General features: G+C 41.9%; 1 protein-coding gene across 6 annotated transcripts in view; it reads left to right on the forward strand.

Moving 5' to 3' along the window:
* The first annotated feature begins 4,378 nt into the window (after window positions 1-4,378).
* Window positions 4,379-24,804, forward strand: part of LOC123958888 (MAM domain-containing glycosylphosphatidylinositol anchor protein 1) — a 277,449-nt gene continuing 257,023 nt past the window's right edge. For 4 of the 6 annotated variants that reach the window (XR_006822182.1, XM_046032613.1, XM_046032614.1 and 1 more), the window contains exons 1-2: window positions 4,379-4,499; window positions 18,972-19,061. Coding sequence is in view for 5 of the 6 variants with exons in the window: in XM_046032613.1 (XP_045888569.1) it covers window positions 4,448-4,499; window positions 18,972-19,061 (142 nt within the window). In the remaining variant the exon portion in view is untranslated. Of the gene's footprint in view, window positions 4,500-17,361; window positions 17,851-18,217; window positions 18,319-18,971; window positions 19,062-24,804 lie in introns of those variants that run through there. The other 2 variants (XM_046032615.1, XM_046032616.1) reach the window with 2 other exon arrangements.

Raw genomic sequence — 24,804 nt, forward strand, 5'->3', positions numbered from 1 at the left:
CTGGTTGTTTGGGTGTTGACAGGTGTCTTTTATACAGGTAACGAGGTGAGGCAGGTGTATTTGATGTAGATAATTGGTTGGGATTGGGGCTGTGTCTTAAAGAAAGACTAACTGGCTTGTAGGAGCCAGAATACTTGCTGTTTGGTAGGGGGTCAAATACTTGTTTTTCCTCATCAGATGGTCATCAATTTTTATAAATTCATATGATGTGATTTTCTGGAATTTTCTTTGGGATTCTGTCTTTCACTGTTAGAATGTACATATGATTAAAATTGTAGATTGTTGCATTCTTTGTAAGTGGGCAAACCTGCAAAATCAGCAAGGGGTCAAATACTTTTTTCCCCCACTGTACATTTCAGTTACTAATCCCACCAACCCTTTGACAGTTAGGAGGTCTGCTTGTTTGCTTTCTTACCAGGAATCTGATGGGAGTGTTGATATGAATCTAGTCTTAGTGTGTTCAGTCGAGACCAGGTGGTGGTGGAAGAGCAGAGGCGATTAGCTTTTGGATGATCCTGTAATTCAAAAGTAGTGTTTTTTTTTGTTTTTTTTTTACATGTTGTTACTGGTAGCTAGCCACTGCTAAGCCTTCATTCATGAATACCCTGGGTTTCACAGTTGGGAGGGTAGTATGTAAACACCTCTGCTTCACTGAGGAAAAGACTTCCGGAGTTCAATCACCAGAGCTAATCTAGCTGTTGATGGTCAGTACCTCCGAGCTGCCTTGTTTTCTACTCCTGAACTGCAATGTGTTGATGTGGTGGCTGGGCTGTCACGAAAAGTAATGTAGCAAGTAATGTAAGTAATAACTTTGGCTGATGAGTAATCAGTAAACAAACACATTCTTCAGTAACATATCAGATGTAGCAGATGAAAACCCTTATTGTGTGTGCCAGAAGGAACAAGGGGAACATTCTGGCAATGCAACAGTCCAGTGTCTGTGTCATTCCTACATCATAAGACTACTAGAATACTTAATGAACCAGAGATTAAAAAACTAATTTGGAGCTCTAGTCTGGAGCACTATGACAACCCCTGGGTCACAGTATCAACTGGACGTGGTGAGATTAAAGCCAGTGTCTCTACCTGCTTCACAGCTACATGTATGGTCAAATCGCTTAACCAATACCTAAGATGATCACTTGTGGGATAATTAATGGAAAATAAACCTAAACAAAACAAAAACAAAAGATAATAGAAGGTAGGTTTGGAATTGTACTATTTCCAGGCAAAAAATGTGTGTTCTCCTCACTTGATCTCAGTTTCTCTGCTCATTCCAATGTCAATTACAGACAGACCCAATATTTAAATTCCTATTACAGTATTTCCTAAAAAAGAAGCTGTTTCAAGAAAGACATTCATGCCTAACAGGCACTCCGGGCACACTGCCAGTTTCAGCTCAGACTATCCGGGAGATGACCCGCCTTTCTGTGAGGTAATTGACTGTGTGGATGACTATTGCAGGGATGCCATTGACTTGACTACCATCAATAGAGGCATTTTGCGGAAAGTATGTCTCCAGTAGCATCCACACACACTTGCACACACACAGAGAGAGGGTGATGGCAACTGCACATCTAAGAGATGGGAATGCAGGGACCTAGACACAGTCTTTGTGGCAAATCAGTGTTTATTAATTCCCGAGTCTGATTCACACACATCATTTGATGTAGAAACAGCCCTGCCGCTTTGGGGCCATGATGGCTTTTCAGGCCGTTACTTGAGTTGATACAGCTATTGGTTTATCTGTGAGGTCAAAAGACAAGGACCGACATGTCAGTCTGCTGATGATTTTCTGTTTGCATTCTGCTTTGTGGACGCTCTGCCCTTTAGCTAGTTTATCTCAAGATCTGCTGGCTGGCTGGTCAGGCTTTGTATGAGAGTGCATGCGTGGATGTGGGGATGGCAGCGCTGCACTGGGTTAGATGGATGGAAGAACGCATAGCTAATCAGAATCATCAGTCTCTCTTCTCTCCCTTTCTCGTGTTCTGCTCTTTATTATGCAGAATACAAAGAGCTGACCATCAACATTCCACAGAACAAGGATTATCCCCTCAGGTGTCGCCCTCTCTAAATTACTTCCTTTTCTCCTTCTCCTCTACCCTGCTAACAGGCCTGTATGGGAATAGCGAGCGTCAGAAAGGATCCGTAATTGAAAGGGAGCGGAGAGTGTCGACTGCTTGTTTGTTGTCAGGGAACAAGGGCAGAGTGAGAGGGCATCAGAGAGAAGGCAGGGGTGAGGGCATTGGCAGGGAGACAACTGACTGTTTTGGTAGCCCAGACTCCTCTGATGTCTGTGTGGGGAGAAAAAGCAGAAAAGCGATCTGAGGAGCTGAAGCTGGTTTCTCTAAGAATATCTTTTATCCAGGCAAAAACAGACATGATTCGTTTGTGAGAGTAGTCCTTGCAGAGGGCCCCCTGCACTCGACAGTGTTGTAATTCTCTTACTGCAAAGATGAACTAATTGGATAGTGTCGTGAATTTATGTGGTGGATTTTCCCTCATGGAAATATAAATCAGAAAATTACCATAGAGACTGAATAAAAATCTTACAGTAATTTATTTACAGGAATAAAAAAATGAGTATGGATTACAAATAACTTAAGAATCAGTAAATTGAACAATAACAACAAGTTTGGTATGGAAAATATAACTGAAACTAAATTCAGATATCAATCAATATTTCCTTAAAGATATTGCTTCTGGGGCAAGGTGAATTATAATTTAACCTATTACCTTAGTTCCTGGCGGACCGAGAGGACCTCATTCTGACGGCTCAAGAATCAACCATAGCTGTAATTTACTCTTTTCATCTGCCATTAGGAATCACAATAGATGTTCCAGCAGCCAGCTGCTGAGATATGTGAGTTTTTTCAGTGTGTTTTCTCTTCATCTGCACTTTTTTCTCTTTTCATCTCCTGTACCATGCAGGTTACACCCGTAAATCTATAAGAATTAGAATTAGACAAGGTAACACATGGCCAGTGCAGAATAAATACACAGCTAATGCAGAATATATCATCTCGTGTAAAATGTGTGACTTATGGAATAACTTCAAGTTAGCCATGTGTGGTTAACTAGCAGTTTGAGTTAGAAAAAAATGAAAGAACACTCATGATTCTGGGACAGATTTCAATAGATGCATTAATCTTAAAAAGTGCACACAAAAAGGCTTACATGCACAATCCATGATCTAGATCTAGAGTGTGATTTATTTGGTATTACCACAATAAATTCCGAAGTGATTGTTTTTCTTGTTAACTTCAAGAGAAAAAAAACAACTAAATAATCAGAGAGACTGACATGATGGTGATTTATATACATGAAGGGTAAAGTCACAGTAATTTTTTATTTTTTATTGGTTGCCAAGCTTCAAGTAGGTGGTTCATACCTAATATGAGCCTTTCAGAGTGCATGTGTGTAGTGTGTTGCTGTACAAGCAACTTTTCTTTGAGACCGTGATGCACAATGAACAATAACACTCTGAAGAATTTTGGTTTAGTTTCTGTCTGTGTCTATTTGTTAACTTAAATGAACTGAAACCACTGCCAAGTTTAGTGCACAAGTTGACGAAATGAGCGAAAGGCTGGGAGCCCCCCAACCACACGATGAGCGGAGCGCCAGTGGGAAGCTGGGTGAGTTCACCAGGGTTTAGGTAAGGTCTGTGTCCTTTTCTTATTGTTGGCTGGATGGGGCTACAGGCACTGAGATTGCAGTGTTGTTTTGTACACTAAACTTTGTCTCCAGCTAAGACTGTTTCACTTACTCACCAACTGGATCAGTAAAGCAAACACACTCCATCCAACAGCTCAGCTAGGCTTAATCTGTCTCTTTTCTCAAGCTGATGGATCCTCTGGAGAGCAAAACAAACCATGTCAAGTTTTTCAATGTAAACACTTTAATTCAACATGAGGAATGTACATTAATTCCTGTTTTTCATAAACATCATAAAATATAGTGTGAGAAATACAAACAGGCAGCCTTTTAGTGAGGTATTGATTGGCTACTTGCCCATTTTCGATTAATAGCTTGGCTTGTGATTTTTATTTTATTTGCTAAAATCCCTGAATTGACACTGCCTTTATTTGGGACAGGCGCCCATATGGGACAGGCCTTTAATTCCTCTTGCACAAAACTGAAATAGGTGCTATAAAACAGTTTATTTATTTCAAACAGAATATTACTTGTATAAAAAGTATCCAGTGATACCAAATACACGTCATTCATTTGATCTAGCTCCGACAGACGGCTTTTGCGCTTTTATTTTGAAAGCAGCAACGTAAACAACTGAGTGCAGGATGTGAGAAGTGTGGCATAAGTTAGCAGACAGAGAGTAATGGACTTTACATGACAGGATTCATAACTTGGATTAATTGTTATGAAAAGCAGTTTTGAGTCTTTTGATCGGTGGACTCTTACAGACTGAAGGAATGGAAATGATCAAGGAATGGACACATTCAGACTTAGGCTAACCAGCAGACTTAATGAGTGCTTCAAAGGTAACGTGAGTCTGCACTTTTTTCTCTTTTCATCTCCTGTACCATGCAGGTTACACCCGTAAATCTATAAGAATTAGACTTTGGGGCTTGTTGTTTCTGTTAAATGAACTGAACGATTGAATTTTGGAGAATCTAATGATCTAAAGATGTGTAACATGTCCATACTGACATAGGCTATTGAGCATACCATTAAACATTAATATTTGTATTAACGATGTAAGCAGCTAAGAAGCAGCTAAAGCAGGCCACCCTGCAGAGTTTAAGAGGTTTTATACATCCAAAGAACTTATATAAAAAGGAGACCAGATGTTTATTTTTCAAAATGTACGTGTTCCCACACCAGGGGTCTCATTTATAAACATTTATAAACAGTGCGTACGTAGGCCTACAGAACAGGGCTGGAAACGTGCGTATAGGCCACTTCCCACGCAAAGGTTGTGATCTATAAAAAACAAACTTGACGGGAGAACGTACGGTCCTGTAAGTAAACTGTGAACCATGCCTAAAGAGGAGAAAAGAGAAACGGCAACTCACATAGCAGAGGGACGAAATGGTTTGAAATGAAAAGGCCTACTGTTGTGGAAAATAAATCGAAATATTACCGACTGTTTTACACTTAAAGCCTTTCTGAATAAAAAAACACACCCGTTTGATCGATTTCCCTTGAAGTGGGCAAAAAAACATAATTTAAGATTTGCAGTGCACACAAAAAGAACCTGATTTAGGATCATAAACACAAACGGAGATATCTGTTTCTGCAAAAGAACGCCTCAAATATGTTGTACAGTGTCAGGGCTGGAATCCAGCATAACAAAATAATCCAAAAGGAACAGAGTAATTCCACAGAAAATCCATAGGCAGTGGGGAACAGGCAGACAGAGGATATGCACACGACATGACAGAGAAATACAAGCTACAATGACCGGACAAGGACTGAAGACACACGGACAAGGACTGAAGACACACAGCAAACACAGGGACTAACGAGCAGGGAGGGAGCAATACAGGTGACCGGGATGAGACTAAGGAGACACAGGCAGGCAGAGAGACAACAGGGGAATACAGAGGGGGAATCTGTTACAGAGGTAACAGATTGTGAACACAAAACAAGAGTCTAACTGGAACTCAAAACACAGAATGATCATAAACAAACGAACAACTAATCAAACTTACAACAGATTACAACACCACTAGACAGGCAGACAGAAACCGAGCACGAAACAAACACCAGATAATAACAATATGACAAGAACTTGTGCAGGCACGGATCCAAACAGGAACAGAACTGAAACAGAACAATAGGCAGACTAAACTGAAATAATGCAAATACAGAACTAGGAGTAAATACGAAGACATTAACTAAGACACAGAACTAGGAACTAAGAACCAAGATAAAAGACAAGACAGATACTAAGTAAACTTTAACATGCAAATGAATTAAATAATAAACAAGGCTAACCAGAGAAACACAGGACAGGACCGTGACATACAGTTTAATCGGGAATCATATTTATTAATACTTGCATGGAAAAATAACACTATTTTATTGTCATTAACAACAAGTCATATTTCTTTTAACTCATTGGTAGCCTAGTTAAGTGAGTGGACTGTTTGTGTAGCCTAAATAAATGTTTTAACATAAGAGGAATGCATTTGGTTTACTATCTTTTCAAACGGGGCAATCCAAATTAGTACCTGGGTCATCCAATCTTGTGTGTGTGTGTCCCCCTCCAGCCAGCGACAGCACTACTCAGGAGGGATACCCGTTCATGCAGATCGGTTAGAAAGGGGTGGGGCTACGGTGCCCCCTTTCCTCCGGATGCACAAGGGTTGCGTGAAAGTGCATTTTTTACCCACAAAACAACATGCTTCAGGAAGGAACGAGTTAAATTTAATTTTGTAGCTTTTCTGTTAGATTTTGCCTCCTTTTCTTCCTGCAGTCAGTGCATATTAATATTAATGAGGGGCGTTTCACTTACCATTTATAGGCAACTACTGGCGTTTGAAGGGTCGGACATTGATGTCCCACATTACAAGTTGATTGTGATTTATAAAGTGAACTTAATTACAAATGTGCGTACACACGGTTTTATAAGTCTGAATATTTTTTGGAATATGCCATTTTTGGCTTTTGGGAGTATGTACACTCACAGTTTTATAAATGAAACACCAGTAAACAGGGAAGGCAGCTGTTTGGGACTCGGCTATTAATTGAAGTTTTACTCTAGTAATATTGCTGACTTTGAATTAAGCTTTTTGGCTGGTAGCACATATTGGCCTGTCACCACTGGTGTTGGGGCAGGGCTGTAACACCAGCCATTGTGTTACTGTGTTACTGTGTGTGAAATGTCTTGAATGACCTGTCTTTTACAAGAAAGGGGCTTGAAAATATGCAACTTTGTTAACAACAAACAACAACAAAGACTTTATTCTTTTTTTTTTTTTTTTACCAAAGACAGTATTTACCAAATGCATATTCTAATAAATGCACAACAATAAACAATAATTGTTCTGGTATATGAATTAACATGAATCCCAATGTGCCAATCTGAATTCTATGTACCAGTAATGCAGCCATGCCAAATTTCAAAAGCAGTTGTGACCTGATATGAACAACATACTGTAGTTGTCCTGTAAAGATCACAAATGGCATTTTGGTGTAGTGTTAGTGTTATGTAAGTCATATCCATCTCACACACAGTAGGACACCTCTGCCTAGCTATTTTAAGCTTCAGGTGGAAAAACTTCATATCTATGTTAATTCTTGGCCTAGAAGCCTTTTCGAAAAGGATACATATCAAAGAAAGGAAATTACTTAAAACGTAAAATTTGATGAGGACTTCAACTTGGGTGGTATTTTTTTAACCACTGTATGCATTTTCTCTGTGTGCAATAGAGACCCCCCATCCAACCAAACATGCAAAGACACACATAAACACAGACAAGTTCCATCCAAGAGGCCCTAACCCTTTCCACTGTACTTATGGGCCAAATGAACACACAACTGAGAAAGATAAAAAAAAAAAAATAAAGAAAGAAATGAGTCCTTGAATACCAGCAAATACAAACTTGGAATAAAATATTTGATCCCCCCCAGTTGTGAGTTTGGAGCAATTTCAGCTAGCAAATTACCTCCTTCCACTAAAAACTCAAATTTGGAAAGAGTCAAGGGGAGAGTAAGTAGAGAGCGGGGGAGAGAGAGACACATTATAGCTGGGCTTATGCCACTGTTGCAGTAATGATAGTGTTTGCCTGTGGCCAAACACACAGAGAGAGAGCTGTGTGTTAGAGGCAAAGAGAGGATAATAGCACAGAGAATTATTAGACAGATCCTTGCAGTCTGTGTTTGAGTCTATTCTTTTGCCTTATTACACACTGTGGGGGTGTGGGGGAGGTGGGGAGTAGGGAAGAGATTTAAACAAGTAATACTACATTACACGCATTAAAGGGTAACGGTAATTACTTATACCACTCAAAACTGAGGCAGTGAAAACACAAGCTGTGCTCCCACTTTATTCCTTTTGTTTCCTCCTTTTCACCTTGTCTCAGTCTTTCCTCTTTACCCTATCTCCTCCTTACCCACCTCTCTCCTTTCCTTCCCCGCTTCCATTTTCCCTAACATTGTATTTTCCCTTCCCCTCCACTTTTCCTCTCCTCAGTTTCCTCTCACCTGGTCTCTCAGTCTCTTCCTTATCAGGGCGGTTGGCGGCTGCCTTGGTAATGAGGATCAGTGTTGTTTTAAACATGAAATGGTGAGGGGGCCTGGCGGGGCGGAATCAATAAGAGCCATTACCGCGCCTCTCTAATGATGCAACCATCCCCTCCTCTCCTCTCTGCGCACACCACCCCTTGTCTCAGCTCATTTCTACCCGCTATCCGATATCGGATGGGAGGAGGTTATGAATTATCGAATCCCAAGGGCAATGTGCCTTGCCGCCAATTACCCGGTGAAAAATGACCCTTTCTTGGACGTAAGTGTGTGTGTTTGGTGTTTTTGTGCAGCTGCGTGTGTGTGTGTGTGTTTGTATAGGGTGGGTGGAAAGGTTGACACGGACCAGCTAGTGTCACACACTCGTGGACAGCTATGTCTCCTCTGTCTGTCCTATACAAAGACACACACACACACACGCGCGCGCACGCACGCACGCACACATGCACACTTACTTCAATGTGGCTGTACATTGTGACTGATGATCATTGTTTTTCCCCCCTTTGTTTACTTTGTTTTTTGGTTGCTGTGTAGCTTACGAGGACTACAAGGTTTTCTGTTACTACACGCTAGGGAAAGCATTTTTCGCTGGTGGTGATCGGTTTTGCATAATGCACCATAAGTTTACCAGACATTACACCAAAGCAAAAGAACAAACTTTTTGATAGACATCAGTTTTTAGCCATCTGGCAATGCTCCACTTTTAAATGATACTGTAACCAGTGTGTTACTCATTTCTGCCCAGTTTTCTACCCTTTGCAATTTTGTTCCCTCAGTCAAAAGAGAGATAATAGTTTATATCTTCAAATAGTTTCTCTTTAAAACTGCCAATGAGAGATGGCAACCAGTTTCTCCAATTAGCCTTAAATAAGATGCAATGGAATAAGAAATTGAGCAAATTGTGAAAAACACATTTGTGTTTGATGCCAATATTCACTGCCAGTGACAGAACCATTGATTTAGCTCAGTGAAGTAGTAGGGGTGTGGAGATGGTGGGTCCCTAACCTAAACAGTGAATTTCACCTAGGACATAGGTGGGTAAAAGGTTATATACAGGTCACTTGCAGACATAAAACAGAGTGACCTCTGTCTCTCTAACATTAGTTCATACTGTTGTCTCCTCCATGGGTGCATGATGACAGCTGGGTAGCTAGGAATGAGCTGTTGCCTAGACAGCCAAGGATGAAATGGTTCTCTTCTTCAGTCTTAGCTGTTAGTCTTACTGAAAGTGTTACATGTGACCTCACTCATTCCAATAGGTTCACCATCCAATAAGATGGTTACATGTATAGAGGCCAGTATGAGGTACATTGTAGACCGCATAGGGACAGTTAAGGGATAAATGTTGTGGACCAAGAAGGGGTTTTGAGATTTGGTTTTGGCACTACTCTGTGATCTCACTTTTTCTGCTTTTTTTCCACCCTCGGCCAAGCTTCAATAAATGTTTCTGCTTAAACCATCCGGAGTTTCTGAAACCTTCTTCATCAATGGAGTTGACCAGCTCACAAGAATTTCCTTCCTTAATAACCTTGCCTTAACCCTTCTTTTGTAACAGTGATCAGATGTTGTTGAAACAGTCAATCAATCCTGTAATCAGTGAGCGTTCGAAAATTGTGTTGGTGAATGTAATCTGGGGTTTGCAGAAACATCAGTTTTCAATGGTTTTCATACAACTTGTCAGTCTGCACACAAAATACAGAAAATGAAGAATTTGTGTTGTAGTCTTTGCTCTATGAAAACATGCCCTCTGGAGCTTTGTGGGCTTGCACACTCCTGTTAACTTACTTACTGTGACCACGATAGATTTAACTACCTTGTACACACCGTAAGTGACCATCATTTGGTTTTTTAACGTATGTGTTGCACCCATTTATTCAATAATAAAATGAAATATAATGAACAGGCATAACAGCAGGAAAAAAATTACCTTTACACAGTAACCTGCCATCCACTTTCTCTGTGATGGAAAAAGCAGCACGATAAATGAGATGATGGCTTGTGGCCCCTCTCTGTTGACCCCTGATGCCCCAGTCTCACTGATGGGTTATCCTGGGAGGTCTCACCTCCCTGCTAGGTGCCATGGTGGCTGCTATCTGTTCTGGGGTACAGTTGTGACTTCTAATTGTTTAGGGAACACCTTCAACCTTATATATATCTTGTGGACATGCATGTATGGTCAGCTTTTTTTTGCCTTGAGACCCTGCAGGTTGTGGGATACTCTGTAGGTCAATCAGTCTTGGTAGGCATGTCTTTAACTGTGTGTCCCTTGTGCAGTGGAGTCTTGGATCACCTGAGTTGAGCACAGGTAGTGCCCTCTAACCCTTATAACCTGCCTATAGTAGTAGCTGGATGACAGCTTCTGGTTAGGGTATTGCAGAAAAAATACAGCTTGTACTGGGCAGGGTTGGGGAAATCATCCTGACTATCTGGAAAAATAGACACACATATCCTTTAGAGCCAATTGGAGTTGCTCCACCTGTGCTTATAGCATCAGGATAACATTGCATAATCTTTGATCTGTGTATTGACTTATTGGACTCCCTCTGTCTTTCTAACGTCAGATGTCAGTTTTCATTCTCTCTCAGGGATTCTCAGTCCATCGTCCACTTTCCTTTCCTGTCTGTGTATCGACGTGTTAAGTTGTCAAGTTGAGATGCCTGTTATCACATCGCTGTTTAACAGAGTTATATTGCTTTTTTTGTCCAATGTCTCACACACACACACTCACACACACACACACACACACACACACACAGACAATGAAATTATCGGCAGTCTCAAGTGTATCTTTTCTGTCCATTTAGCTGTTTCTATGTGGGGAAATGCTTGGTGCTGATATACAGAAGTTTGAGATCTGATTGAATTACACTGATGGGAACATCAATTACAGAGCATGGTACCAGAATTTTTTTGAAACCAAGCACCTCAGATCACATTACAGTCTGCAGTGCTCTGATGGGCTGCAAAAACAAGAGTCTGGGCTGGAGACATAGTACATTTAAAGACACCAAAAGGGATTTCTAATTACCTTGAGATGTTAATTATATTTGAGAGGTTGCTCATAGCAATGCAGGTTTGAGTTACTCCAGGGCTTATGTTGTTCCCACAGAATTTTTTCTAGAATTTCTTTAGGTTACCATGCCAGTTCTCGAGAATCATTCAGTTGTACTGTTCTTCAAAAACAAATAAAAAATAGAAAAAGATAAAATAATATTTAATAAGTATTCCATGTTTAAAAACTTTTTGCACTTTGTCATTTTTCTAAAGCTCTACCATACCTGTATATATTTAATTGTTCCGTGTTTAGTGTAGTCCTGTTTCCTGGTTGGTACTCTCTCTGTTCCCTGCCCTGTTCTGTTTAGCAGTTGCATGACCATGTTTTCTATTTTGGGGTTTTGTTCCTTGTCTTGTGTTTCCTCTGTTTAGTCTTGTTTATTCTATTGTTAATGTGCTTGTTCTGTTTAGCTCACTTAGTACCTGTTCTGTTTTGTATCTTAGGTTTAGCCCTGCATTTTAGTTCTGTCGTAGTTAATGTCTTTGGATTTACTCCAAGTTCTGTGTTTGCATTATTTTGGCTTTGTCTGCCCTGTGTTATGTTTAATCCTAGTTTCAGTCTGTTTTAAGCCTACAGTAGTTCACACTACACGATTTTAAGCTTGATTTGCTGCTCGGTGACTGTCTGGCTGTGATCAGGGGTAAATCAGTGATCGATTGACAGTTGCCAGTTGTTATGTGTGAACTACTCAAGGACACATCAAAACGGCTCCCTGACACATTTCTGACACATCGCCGAAGTCTGCCAGATATCTAGCATGCCAAATATCTGGAGGGGTTGGCCGACTCGACATCCACATCCAGCCAAAAAGAGAAGGCAGCTAGCAGAGCAGGCAACTACTGTTTCACTGCAAAACACTTTTTACTCACCTCCAGCTCTCTCTGTAGCTCAGACAATCCCTGCTACCTGCGTGTGCTAATCCATTCTTTCACCCAGATTCTTTGTCTTTATAATTTCTATCTCTATAATAACAAACAACCGCTGTTTCACGTGTAGGTTCGCTTCATTTCCCGTTTCACATTTCACATGTGTTTTCTTGACAAAACGTGGTTTGGAGACCAGCGTCGGGTGACAGAGTCGTTGTCAGCTCGTATAGTGTGTGACCCCCTGTCAGTCACGTAATGTGAACACCACAACGACTTCAAGACTCCCGTCACAAGACAGCAAGTTGTGTAGTGTGAACAGCCATCGGCCGACGCTGAAAGTCGTGTAGTCTGCACAAGCCTTTCTGTGTTTAGTGTTCAGTAACCTGCGTTCTGTCTGTTACTCCAGAATCCCTCTGCCTGCCTGTCTCTATTTTCCCCTGCTGTCTCTCTGCCTGCCTGTCTCATTGGTCCTGATCCCTCTCACCTGTGTTGTACCCGCCTGCTCGTTAGTCCCTGGTGTTAAATGTTTGTTGTTTCTGTTCAGTCTCTGTTCGGTCATTGTCGTGTTTGCAATGTTCTGCCTGTCTCTGTGTTGCCTGATCTGCTGTTTGGACGTTTTACACCTGAACTGCATGTAGGCCTGAGTTTTTGTGTTTTATGAATTAAAACCTGTGCATCTTCAGTCAACTCTCCAGTGTCTTGCATTTGGGCTCTTGTTTGCACTTCATCTAATTTGTGACATCTCCTTGACCTGCCTTTGCTGGTGACACCTAGGTATCATTAGTGTTTGCCCTAAATCTTGGTGTTTGTTACTACTATTAAACTATTTCTAAACAGCCAGCTTAACTTAAGCAATAGCCCACCATTAAGCTTAACAACAAGCAAGCTAGTCAGGTGTAAAATAGTGTCGTCGATTAAAATTTGTGAACTGCGGTAGGCTGGTTAGTTCCATTGTGAGGCAACTGAAATAAATATGCATTACGTGGTTAATAGTCGGTGCAATCATATTTTGATTTTTAAAGCCTTTTGAGCAGCAGAACCAGTATGTCGTACTATAGCCTTTTGTCTGAGGAAGTGGTGTGCATTTTCAAAGCGATGTGCAATTTACACATTCATGATCCAGAGTAGATACTTAAATTCAATCAGATGCCAACGCCATATGCCTCTTGCAGAAGAACACACACTTCTTTGGTTTTGTACACACCAAACTGGTAGGATGTAACTTGAAGAAATATACTGTGTGGTAGAGCTAAAACATGGCTGTAATAGTTTTGGTTCAATCTGACTGTAGCAGTCTATTTTCCACATTTCACTCTGGAAACTTGATTAATAGGGTAGCCTCAGAATTGAGGAGTTTTTAAGCTGTCATGTAGCTAAACAGCTTAAAAGACCATTGCTTCACTTGTATTTTAAATTGTTGCTTCGATGCAATTTAATGTCAAATGTGTGATTTCTGCTGATGTGGCACTCTTTTTTAGCTTGAGCCCCTGCCCCCCTTGATGTCTGTCACGTCCCTGAGTACAATAGAATAAGATATCACATGGTGCACAAGTGCACACAGCAAGCACGCACACACTCGCACACAGTGTATGGCGAGCAGGCAAGGGTGATTGTTATGCACTGTGGCAGTCACAAAACCTCGTACAAATAAGTTCAAAAAGAGCTTGTGCATATGACAGCTTGCAGGGGTAGGCTACAACAGTTTGAATGTTTCCCCCATGTATTGTCACATGAACATTGTATCTGCAAATTATTTAAACAGCATTTGTCCCAAACTTTCTGATCCATATAAACGACTGATTACTGTAACCATGACCGTTATAACGGGGTCCACTCACTGTACAACAAAATGACACTGTAATTTGCATGCTGTAATATACAGTGCTACTTTTTACTTGATGTTACAGCACTTATGTTATCACTACCTTAGTTTTGTTACTATGTGGGTTTCATCCATAACATGTCTCTTGATTAAATTACTTCAGTCTTTGTTTTGTTGTCGTTTTGCTATTATAAAGGTACCCTATGGAGTTTTTGACTCCTAGTAGCACTTTGGATACACATCCCTCACAAACGCATTTCACACTATTCCACTGATCATCAGGCGGCAGTAAGGCAAGGCATGCAACTCTTTGTTTAGAATCAAGGCTCAAAGCTACACCGAAAATGTTTTGGTGAGTAACACTCAATGTTACTTGTTTGTTTACAAGGAAACTCCACAGGGCTCCTTTAATCGGACATAGCAGTGTGTCCATAACTGGCTAGCCAAGACAGAAAAGGAGAAATAATGGATTTGTAAACATACAAATAAGGCTTTCACAACTCACTACATGCTTAAGTCAAACAAAGGACAATAGAGTACTTTCTGGAGACTTGTGTGGCATCTACACATGTAGAACATAACGTAGGAATAATGTCCTTGTCCTGGAAACTGTGCAGCTTCCGCAAATTACAAAGGTAAGAAGTGCATCTGTGTAAGGGAAAATACTGACCTGCTGCAATTATTGCATGTCTCAGAAGTTTTCTTCAATTTAAAAAAAACAAACATGCTTTCATGTTGTGGGGTGAGTGTGTGTGTGTGTGGCTGCCACCCAAGGTTGTTCCTACATGTTGTCTTTTGAGATTCATTGCCTTAAGCAGTGATGATGTGCTCCCAGCAAGACATGCCAAGACTGCTGGCTGTAGCCCAAGATGAGGAGCAAAAAAGGGAAGGAAGGAAAGAGACAGATTCCTGAGCCAGATCCCATGATTTTGTTTACTCTAATAAAAGATTCATCAGGATTGAGTGAGCTAAAGCCTAGTTCACACTACACGACTTTTAGCCTGATTTTCTGGTCAGAGAGCTTGGCGACCATCCGGCTGTGATCGGGGGTAAATCAGCGGTCGATCGGCGGTCGCCAATCATTATGTGTGAACTACACAACGACGCATCAAAATGGCTCCCCGACACATCACTGCCACATCGCCGATGCCAGCCAGATATCTAGCATGCCAAATATCTGGAAGAGTCGGCCAACTTGACATCCACATCCAGCCAATGAGAGAAGGCAGCTGGCAGAGCAGGCAGCTACTTTTTCACTGCAAAACACTTTTCACTCAACTCCAGCTCACTCTGTAGCTCAGACAATCCCTGCTACCTGTGTGTGCTAATCCATTCTTTCACCCATATTCTTTGTCTTTATAATTGCTATCTTTATAATAACAATGGCTGACCCTGTAAGTCGTGTAGTCTGCATGAGCCTTGAGTAATTGCTGAGTGTCTTGATTCTGTTTAGGAATCCCAGTGATCATGATTATGATTCAGCTGACTAGCAAAACAGTTTACTTCAAGTAATTTCATTGTTTCTGGGTATAATGACAAAAATGAGGAACAAATTCACAGAATTGTTTTTGGTGATTCCAACATCAATAACATCTGAGTCTAAATAATTTTCTTTAATTACTTTAAAATCACTAAGTTTTCAGAGTGATACCACCATGCATGTAACCTTTTCACAGGACTGGTGCATTGATGCAATAGCCCTACTTGGAAAATTTCTGGTAAATGTTTCTAAGTGTCATGTGGGATTAATTAACATTGTCTGTCTCAGCAGAATGAATCACTCTGTGTAGAAGGAGAGTTCAGAGTACAGTAGCACAGAGTCAGACCACTTTGAAGTTTAACATCAGAGGCTGCCTGCAGAATAGACTGAATAGATTGACTGGAGGGTTGCTAGTTCTAATCTAAGGGAATTCTAGGGAAATGTTGGCAGCTACACAAAGTGAGAAATGCTCTTCACTGCCTCGGCTACTGAGGTGCCCTTCAGCAAAGCACACAACCTGCAGCTGTACTTGCTCAAGAGTAAAACGCTGTATCTTGGATAGCCTACTGTGTGTGTTACAGATTAAGTTCCAGAATGGTGGATGTTAATGTTTGATGTTATGCTCTGAGATTATGCTGTAAAATGGTTTTGGTAATATGCAACATGAACTTTCCAACACACCCATTATCCGAAAACTGCAGAATCCACCCACTCATGGCTTCAGACTAAACATTTACCAAACAGATAATTAACAGCAGTCAATCCTCAAGGTTAAATTGTGAATTTCTTTGAATAAGGAGAATTAACGTAAATGAGCCCGGAAAACCCCCCCCCCCCCGACAGTTCCATTACTCTCTGTCTGCAAGGTCTCATATCACACTTACATACTGCTTACAGCTGCTTCTAAGCCTGATGATTACACTGACTGCTGTGTCATTGTTTAATTGTTTCTAGTGGTAACTTCTTCTAACATTCTTCTAGCATTACCTTTTCACCACTTATTACTCATTCTTCCTGGTTAAAAAAGAGGCATGTCGTTTTTAACTGACTAGGACAAACATATAAACAAATAAATTAATATAGGCTACAGTAGGCTATAGAATCAAATTCAAACCAAGTATAAGCACACAGAGAGGCCGGAAGTACAAGGTCTTGACGCTGATTTCGACCCCCATCACCACACAAAGCACACATACAGTACAGGCCCTCAACATGCGCACGAGCATCTCAACAGTGGTGAGCTGAAACACGCCCCCTTGTGGCCACCTCTAATGCCTGTGAGTGGAGCAACAGAGAGGGACGTTAAGTGTGTGTAGTCCTCTAATATCTGCGCGCGCGCGTGTGTGTGCGAGAGAGAGAGAGAGTTAGTGTATATAGGGGGTTGTTCAACATTCAGTGTATTGTTGCTGTCATAAATAATTGGTCCGCGGGGAGGGGTGGTGGTGCTAAGGGCTCCTCCATTAGGCCAAAAACTTTTGGAGCGCCTTTCAGTTCTAATTGGCACCAAAGATTGGTGGCACCGCAGCTGGCGAACCCCACGGAAGACTGGACAACAGGGAGGAACACGAAAACCGCCGCTGTCCCCTCGGCTCTTAAAGACATCCTGTGGCACTCAAAAGGCTTGAAAACCTATTTCAGAATGAGTGGGAGACAGGGGAGTGGGGCGGAGAGAGAGGGGGAGCAATGATGTTCTTTTGACAACCTGTTCAGTGTGGAGCTGTGAGGCTCGAGCGCATCTAGCCTATGTGTAAGCCTCTGTCCTCCCTCCCCTCCCCGCTCTCCAACGCTCTCTCTCTCTCTCTCCCTTCACAGACAGGGGCGGTCGTTCTCAGTCAGTGCACATATTCCACTTGGCCAGCATCACTTGGAGTCAGACATAGCGCTGATTGAAGGAGCGGGCGGGAGCTCATTTTCAGAGCGCATGATTGTGTCAGAGGGGCTTCACTAGACTGTCACCGGTCAGAGAGAGACGGTACAGCCATTTCAACCACGCCTTTAAAAGTAGACAGGGTAATTCACAAAAGAGGAGACTGGGTTTATAGGGTTTTGCCAAACTAGCCTTGCTTGAGTTATTCAAAGGGAAAGTGGTTTTTATTTGTATCTTTTGGAAAGAGGGACTCTCCTGATGAACGGAAGATTCCGCTGCCCGCCTCTCTGTGCGTAACGCAAAAGTTTAAGACACCAAAGGAGGTGATTTGAGAGGTCTGGGAGCTCAACAAACTCTCCGTTATACTCCGCTGGAATTGTAAAGCTCACATCGGACTCCCACTGGAAGAGGACATATAACTTTTTAACACATTTTGTGGAGAGATAAAGGTGGCGGGTTGGTCCAACGGAGGAATCCTCTTCGCTGAGCCGGGAGGAGTGCGCGCTGCGCTGGGTAGCAGACTTGCCCACAGGACGGCACCTCGGAGACAAGGTAGAGACGCGGCAGGGATTACATGCCTGCACAGAGACAACAATTTTTTCATTTGGGCATTTGTGTCAGGGTTATATTTTATTTATTGACATTGCATCTGGTCTGTGTGCTTATATTTGTTTGCTATTTAATTAGTATCAAAGCATCGTTGCTCTAATTACAGTTAATAAGCCACGCCAGAGATATTCAAATTGTAGGTTTTTATGCAGGCAATACAACGATAGAGTGGATGCAAGTCTCACGGAGCGCATCCTGCAGGGTATTACCTCACATGCATCGTATAATCAAACTTTGATCACGGCGCGCTGTATAATATGACCTGTCAATGCAGCCTACTCAGAGCCATTATACAAATCTGAGGGCCAGACGTCGGAGCAAATCTCGTTCGGTCTGAAAAGTCACACAAGAGGGTCCATTAGCCCCTGACTCCAGCCGCCTTTCATCTTTTTTCTTCAAGGTTTTCCACAGGTAGGTATCAGTAGGGTAGAGATAAAAAACAACACCGACATGTGATCGACAGTAACGCTGTTTTATCGTAAACCTCTCGCAGCTGCATAAACATTGTAGGAATAATTCAATCGATCTGCAAAGGCGGTGTTTGAATGTGTGGGTGTTCATGGTGTAAACGGCATGACCCCACTTGTAGCTAATCTTCCAATTCACAGTATGACCCTCAGTTTTCTCCTGTCCTGACTACACCTAACCCCCGCCTCCATGATTCAATGAGGAGAGGGACAGAGGAAATTTAGTCACGCTAAACAGCAAACAATCCTGTCAATCTCCAATTCTCCAGCACACACACACACACACACACACACACACAGCCCTGCTTGTAAACGTTCAGTAATCCACTTGTGAATCCTCCCCCTTTAAGTTGGATGAAACGATGTAGTCTGTGCGGCGTGGGCTACATTTCTCTGTAATATTATTTTCACGGCTTAAGGGGTTGAAGGGGACATAGTTGAACATGAAAAAAACAAACAATTGAAAGAACCTCTTACCTCTTCTTGCTTTTTCATAACAACCACTCAGATGTTGCCTCTTTTTTTGTCTCACACAGGCTGTTCTCCCTGTGCCTGTGTTCACCTCTCTCCATCTGTGTGTGTGTGTCTCACTCTTAGGTTATGACGGAACTGAGCTGAACATGGAGCTTTTCTGGATTTTGTTGTTTTCTAGTGTGTGTCCTCTTGCCTGGGGCCAAGGAGTTTACGGTAAGAACGCGCTATTTACAAATGTATTCATATTATTACATCAGTGCATACTTTATTAGTGCAGGCTGACTGAGCTCCACTGCAGCAGCGATGTTAATTTGTTCAATTATTAGCCCATAACCTTAATTAAGGGCTTCTCCGCGCCACATATATTGTCCGCGTTTGAGTGCAACGCGCTAATGGGAGGCGGTGTAATAACTGTCGTTTAAACTACTGAGAGAAGAGCTGCAGGGAGATCGACAGCAAATTCACTTGAAAGGGAGGTATTACTTCTCAGTAGTCACAGCAGGCGGCTGGGAAAACATCCAGGATGTAGTGGATGTGAAACCCTTACTGTAAATCCAATCTAATTCCATTTTTTGGCTGATATAAATCTTTATGGCGAAAAATCACTTTAGGCCTGCAGATTAGTGCTTATTACACACAGTATAGTAAAACTATTGTTTGGCCATTATTTATTTATTTACATCACTATGTCCCATGCTGACTGCACACACTCTTAAAGCCAACAGGTTTTAAGAGGAGGACAGGAACGGCAGAGCTCTCTGAGAGGAGGCTTGTCTTTGCAGGTTAAACAGGACAGTCACACTGTGCTTTTGAGGATGAAGAGGAGATTTGTCCCCTCTTAAGACTGTCTCGCAGCAACACAGAGGCTCAGTTTCTTCTACAGGCCAGATACGCATCCCCCTGTCCCTCAGGGGCGATGCAAACGCACAAACTGTTCTGTCAGCTTTGATACTTTGATTTTGATGTTTGAAGGAATGTGGCAGCCATTTCAAAACAAGGGCTGTTTAGTCTTGGTAGCATAGAGTGCTGTTGTCATTATCAATCCCAGCAGCCTGCAGTCACACAATGCCAGTCTGTCATTCGCCGAAGCATATGTATAGGCTCATGTAGAAGTGCTTGCTAACCAGTCAGGCTTAATATTAACGGTGTAAATTAGAATCAACTTACGTGGGCAATCTTTTCTTAGCCTGTAATTTGTTCTGTAGTTAACACAATTTGAAGCATTACATTGAGGCCTTAATAAACAATACTAAAGCATTTGTTTTCTTTTCGTGACCCATGGCTGCAGACAGAGCAGTGTCTGCTTCTGTGCTGTGACAGTGCTGGTTGAGATCTCAAGATGTTTATTTTTTATTTTTTTTAATGGGAAATGTCAAACATGGCCTCACAATGAAAAAGAATGTACCTGAGTTTTAGTAGCATCACATGTACTTATCTGGGATAATTTTTTACCTGCAAATGTAGGCCTTACCCGCTTCGATAAAGCCAGGATTTACCATAAACCTGTTTTGCTGATACTGCCAGCATACATAAGCAGGTATTGTGCAACGTAACAGTTCAAAATATATGGTACCCAGAACTTTCAAGTTACTTTCAATGCCAGCAGTCATTTTTTTAGGAGTGTGTGTTCATTTTTTCAATCAGTTGTCTCTTCATGAAGTAACTTTTCTGATCTAGTTAAGCTGTCCTGCAGAAGGCTCTCATCTCCGGTTTGCCCTTGTGCATTCTTGTCCTCATTTATTTTGTTTCCATAATAAGTGTATGAAACAGTTTTGGGTTCTCTACAGGGCGATACACTGATTGTTATGAAGAATTTGTGCATCCTTGCCTCATGGGCTCTGTCACAAATATGCAGTCGGTTGAAGCAGAAAGGTATGCAGTGAGTGCCAGAGGTGGAGGCTGCTTTGATAATTTATTTATTTTGTAGGCCTATGATAGTTTTCTGCACAGTGTAATAGGTTGTTTGTCTTATGTGCAGCAGCAGCCCGTCCATCTCTGCTGAGGGAGTCCCAGAGCTTTGTGTGAATCATATTGGCCAGCTTTCACAGCCTTCAGATTCCCAGGTGACTTGTGTGGTGGTGGTGCTCAGCTGCGTGTACCTGCTCGACAACTGTTTCCTGTAGGTAAATCTTTGCCGCTAAAAAGAGTCATTCAGTGACAACAAATCAACTACATAATTGTAGTCAACAACACGAGTAGGGATGATCGGGAAGAGAGCCAACGAGTTTGGCGCGCTCGCTCGCTGTGTATCCAGATATGCATAAAATGGTTTCCTTCACTTTGGAATTGTTTAGCACTTGCTCTAGCAGACAGATGAGACTCACTGTCCGTCGGGATCCGAACAGTGTAAGTGTGCCTGATTGATGTCAGTGCTTTGGACGGCTGTGAGGTTCATTTACTGTAGCCTTCTCTGGGATGTGTTTGGATGCGTGCGTCTTTTTTTCTCTCAGCTCATGCCTGCAAGTCTGTGTGTGCAGGTGTTTGCGCTCGTGCGTGCATGTGTGTGAGCTCATGTGCGAGGATGCAAAGTGTGTGAGCCTGCAAACCTGTTAGTGCATGCATGAGTGGGACGTGATAGTGCTGCAGACAAACTTTTCCCATTACCCGTTACATTTATTCATTTAGCGACTTACAATTGCATGTTGACATGCATAATGTCTGGAGCAACTAGGGGTTAAGTGTCTTGCTCAGGGACATAATGGTGGCTGGGTCACAATGGGGGATGGAACCCAGGTCTCTCACACCAAAGGCATGGGTCTTATCCATTGTGCCATCACCACCTGCCATTCCCACTGCAACAGTTTGCTGGCTCAGCAGGGACTTGTGGATCAGTCACTGTTTCTCTTGCAGCAGTGTTGAATTGATTGCACTTCTGCGAATTTTGATAGGCTGTCAAAAAACTTGCAACACCTGTCTATCAATAGCAATTGGATAGACGAGTGCGCCAAGGAAATGCGATGCTGTACTTCAAAGGAAGAGGGAAAAGCTGAACATGTGTTTTTACACATTAGGCTTTGTTGTGCATGGAGTTAATTAGTATGCCCCTCCCTCTCTCTCTCATAGTATATGCATACATATATATATATATATATATATATATAGTATATACATACATATATATATATATATAGTATATGCATACATATATATATATATATATATATATATATATATATATAGTATATACATACATATATATATATATAGTATATGCATACATATATATACACATATATATACATATATATATATATATATATAGTATATGCATACATACATATATTTATATATATATCAATCACAGGACGTGACTCCTCGTCAGAAGGACTCAACAGTTACGACATCAATACAGACAAAGTGTACCAGAAAAGTGTCTCTCCATCTTTGTGGTGCCGCATCACATGATGCCCTGTGAACAGAGTTCACAGGGACACCAAATTATTGATTGCTTGACAAATTCACACAGAAGCATTAGCCGGTGCTGTAGATGGAATCCAAACTGCATTAGCCTGCAATACGATGCGTCATTATGTGCTTGTTAACAGGAAATTTAATGAACTTAAATCAATGATTTTGCTCAACAGTGTTATTTAATTTTTTTTTTGATTTAAGCAAGGCCCTTGCAGCAGCAGGAGAGTTGAGGCCTTGCCACTGGCCATAGAACAAAGCACTACAAGAGATGCAGAAAGTGAAAAAGTTTAAAATGCCTACATTGCGCACAAATTTAACATCACTTTGAAGATGTTGCCCAAGGAAGAATGAAAGGTTTGGAATACATTGCTAGTTTTTTATTTGCAGTCTGTGTGTGTGTGTGTGTGTGTGAAGAGCACCCAACACTTGAGCATCGTTTGAGCATGTGGAGCTGTACTCGCTGCAGTACATTAGCTTGCCATGGCATATGGGTTGGAAGCCGGTGACCTAGAAAGAGATCATTCCAGGTTTAACTGGCCTGGCCACTGGCTCCCCTGTGACTTCTTCCTCTCCCCACATCAGCACTTTTTGTTTGTGTCTCTTTTATGTCTCTTAATTCTGCGTTTATTTTGGATGCTGAATATTGCCCTTTTCTAATAAGCATCCATAATTTATTGGTGACTCGGAGGCAGTGGAGGAGGGGACGGGAGACAGTGATAGAAAGCGACTGAAGCATTAAGCTGCAGTGGATGATAACCTTTTACCTCCCACAATCTGACACCTACTATCCTCCTCCTACTCCTTACCTCTTTGCTTTATATTTCTGTTCACTGTACTCACACGCACACACACCCTCTTTTTGCTTTACAGATTTCACCCTCTCTACATGAATGTGATCAGTAATGTCAGCGATTACCAAATGACCTTCCCCTCTCTTATTACGTTAAATCAAAATCCTTGGAATTTAATTAGTAGTGCTCAAACTGTTTAAATGAAAATTAGATAAACAGATAGATAGATAAATAGATATTAAAAAGCCAAACAGGTAGGTAGATAGAGTAGATAGATCCAACTGAAAGGAGACATGAGAAGCAGGACAGAAAAAGTCAGTGTTTTGTCTGCTAAGGAAGCTTGATTATGGTGTAAGTGCCAGACGATTAGGAGAGCTTTTCTTTGCACAGAACAGATAGGAGATAATGGGTTGGCAGAGAGCTGGAGAGCTGATGAATGGTGGCATGTGTCTTTATTGTTTGTAATGTATATCAGAGTCTCCATTGTTCAGCACAATTAAAAATAGAACATTTTACATGTGAACTACTTTACCTATTAGACGCGAGTGGTGTTATCTGCACTGTGTTTGCCTCCTGGTCCTCCCTCTTTTTGTGTCTGTCTCCACTCATCTCTGTCACTCTCTCTGATCCCGTCCCCTCTGCTAAAAGTTTCAGTGCACATGGTGCTTTAATTATCTGTTGCTTCCATCTTTCTTTTCCCGCGTTAACTAGATCCATTGTGTAGCATTGTAGCCCTTGATTCCATAATATTAAAAGGGTCATACCTTGAGAACATTCACATACACGATACAGTACACAGTCTCCTTGCTTTATTGTTTGCTCAGCTAATTCTTTGCCACATTTTGCTCTTGATCCTCCTCTCCTCTCCTCTCCTCTCCTCTCCATTTTCCTATTTTTCTCTATGGCTGACTGGATATTAAAGCCTGACAACATTTCTATTAACCCACAGGTCAGCAGCAGAGCCATAGGCCTATGACCAAAGTGATATGTCGACTGTGTTTTACGGTAGCCTTGCTACCTGGGGCTAAAGGATAAGAGCTCTAAGACAACGTCTTGTGAGGTCTGATTGATCGCCTCCTGCCAGTTACACTCTGAGCCCGTGCCCACTCCGGGCTCAGAGTGTACCTAGCGACAGGTACAGGTGGGCAGTCTGGCATAGTGGGCCCCCGAATAAGGTTTAGATAGTGTTATATGCTATATGCCAGTGCTCACACTGGTCTGATTGGACGTTGCTGCTGTAAGCGTGTTGACTCATTTCCGTTTCCGGTGCTTGTGTGTTGGTAGCGTGTTGTGCTGCTCTCGCTAATTATCTGTTCTTCGGCCAACTGTCCGCTAAACACTTATTCTTACAGTAATTTTGCCTAAGCACTCACACTTCTTTCCATCTTTTGGTGACTGCTGTTCAATCTCATACAGTAGTTGTTCAAAAGTTTTGGTAGCTAACGCTACAGTACTTTAGCTTAGCCGTTAGCGACATTAGCTCAGCAGCCAGCGATGGATTCTCCTTCTCCCTCTCTCTCTCCTACTTTCTCCTGCTCAGTGTGTCAGATGTTCAGTTACTCCTCTGCCTCCTTTAGCGGTAATGGTCCGGCTCCGCACCTTGGTAGATCAGTCTTTAGCTACTGTAGCTAGCTAGTCCCCAGAAGTCGGTGGGGAACGGCTTGAGTTAGCCTCTAGTAGCCATCCCGCAGCATCTCCTGAGCAGCCAGGAAGGGGTGACTGGGTGACTGTCCGAAGGAGGAATAGTCGTAAGC

This window comes from Micropterus dolomieu, linkage group LG20, assembly GCF_021292245.1.
Source record: "Micropterus dolomieu isolate WLL.071019.BEF.003 ecotype Adirondacks linkage group LG20, ASM2129224v1, whole genome shotgun sequence".
Lineage (NCBI taxonomy): Eukaryota > Metazoa > Chordata > Actinopteri > Centrarchiformes > Centrarchidae > Micropterus > Micropterus dolomieu.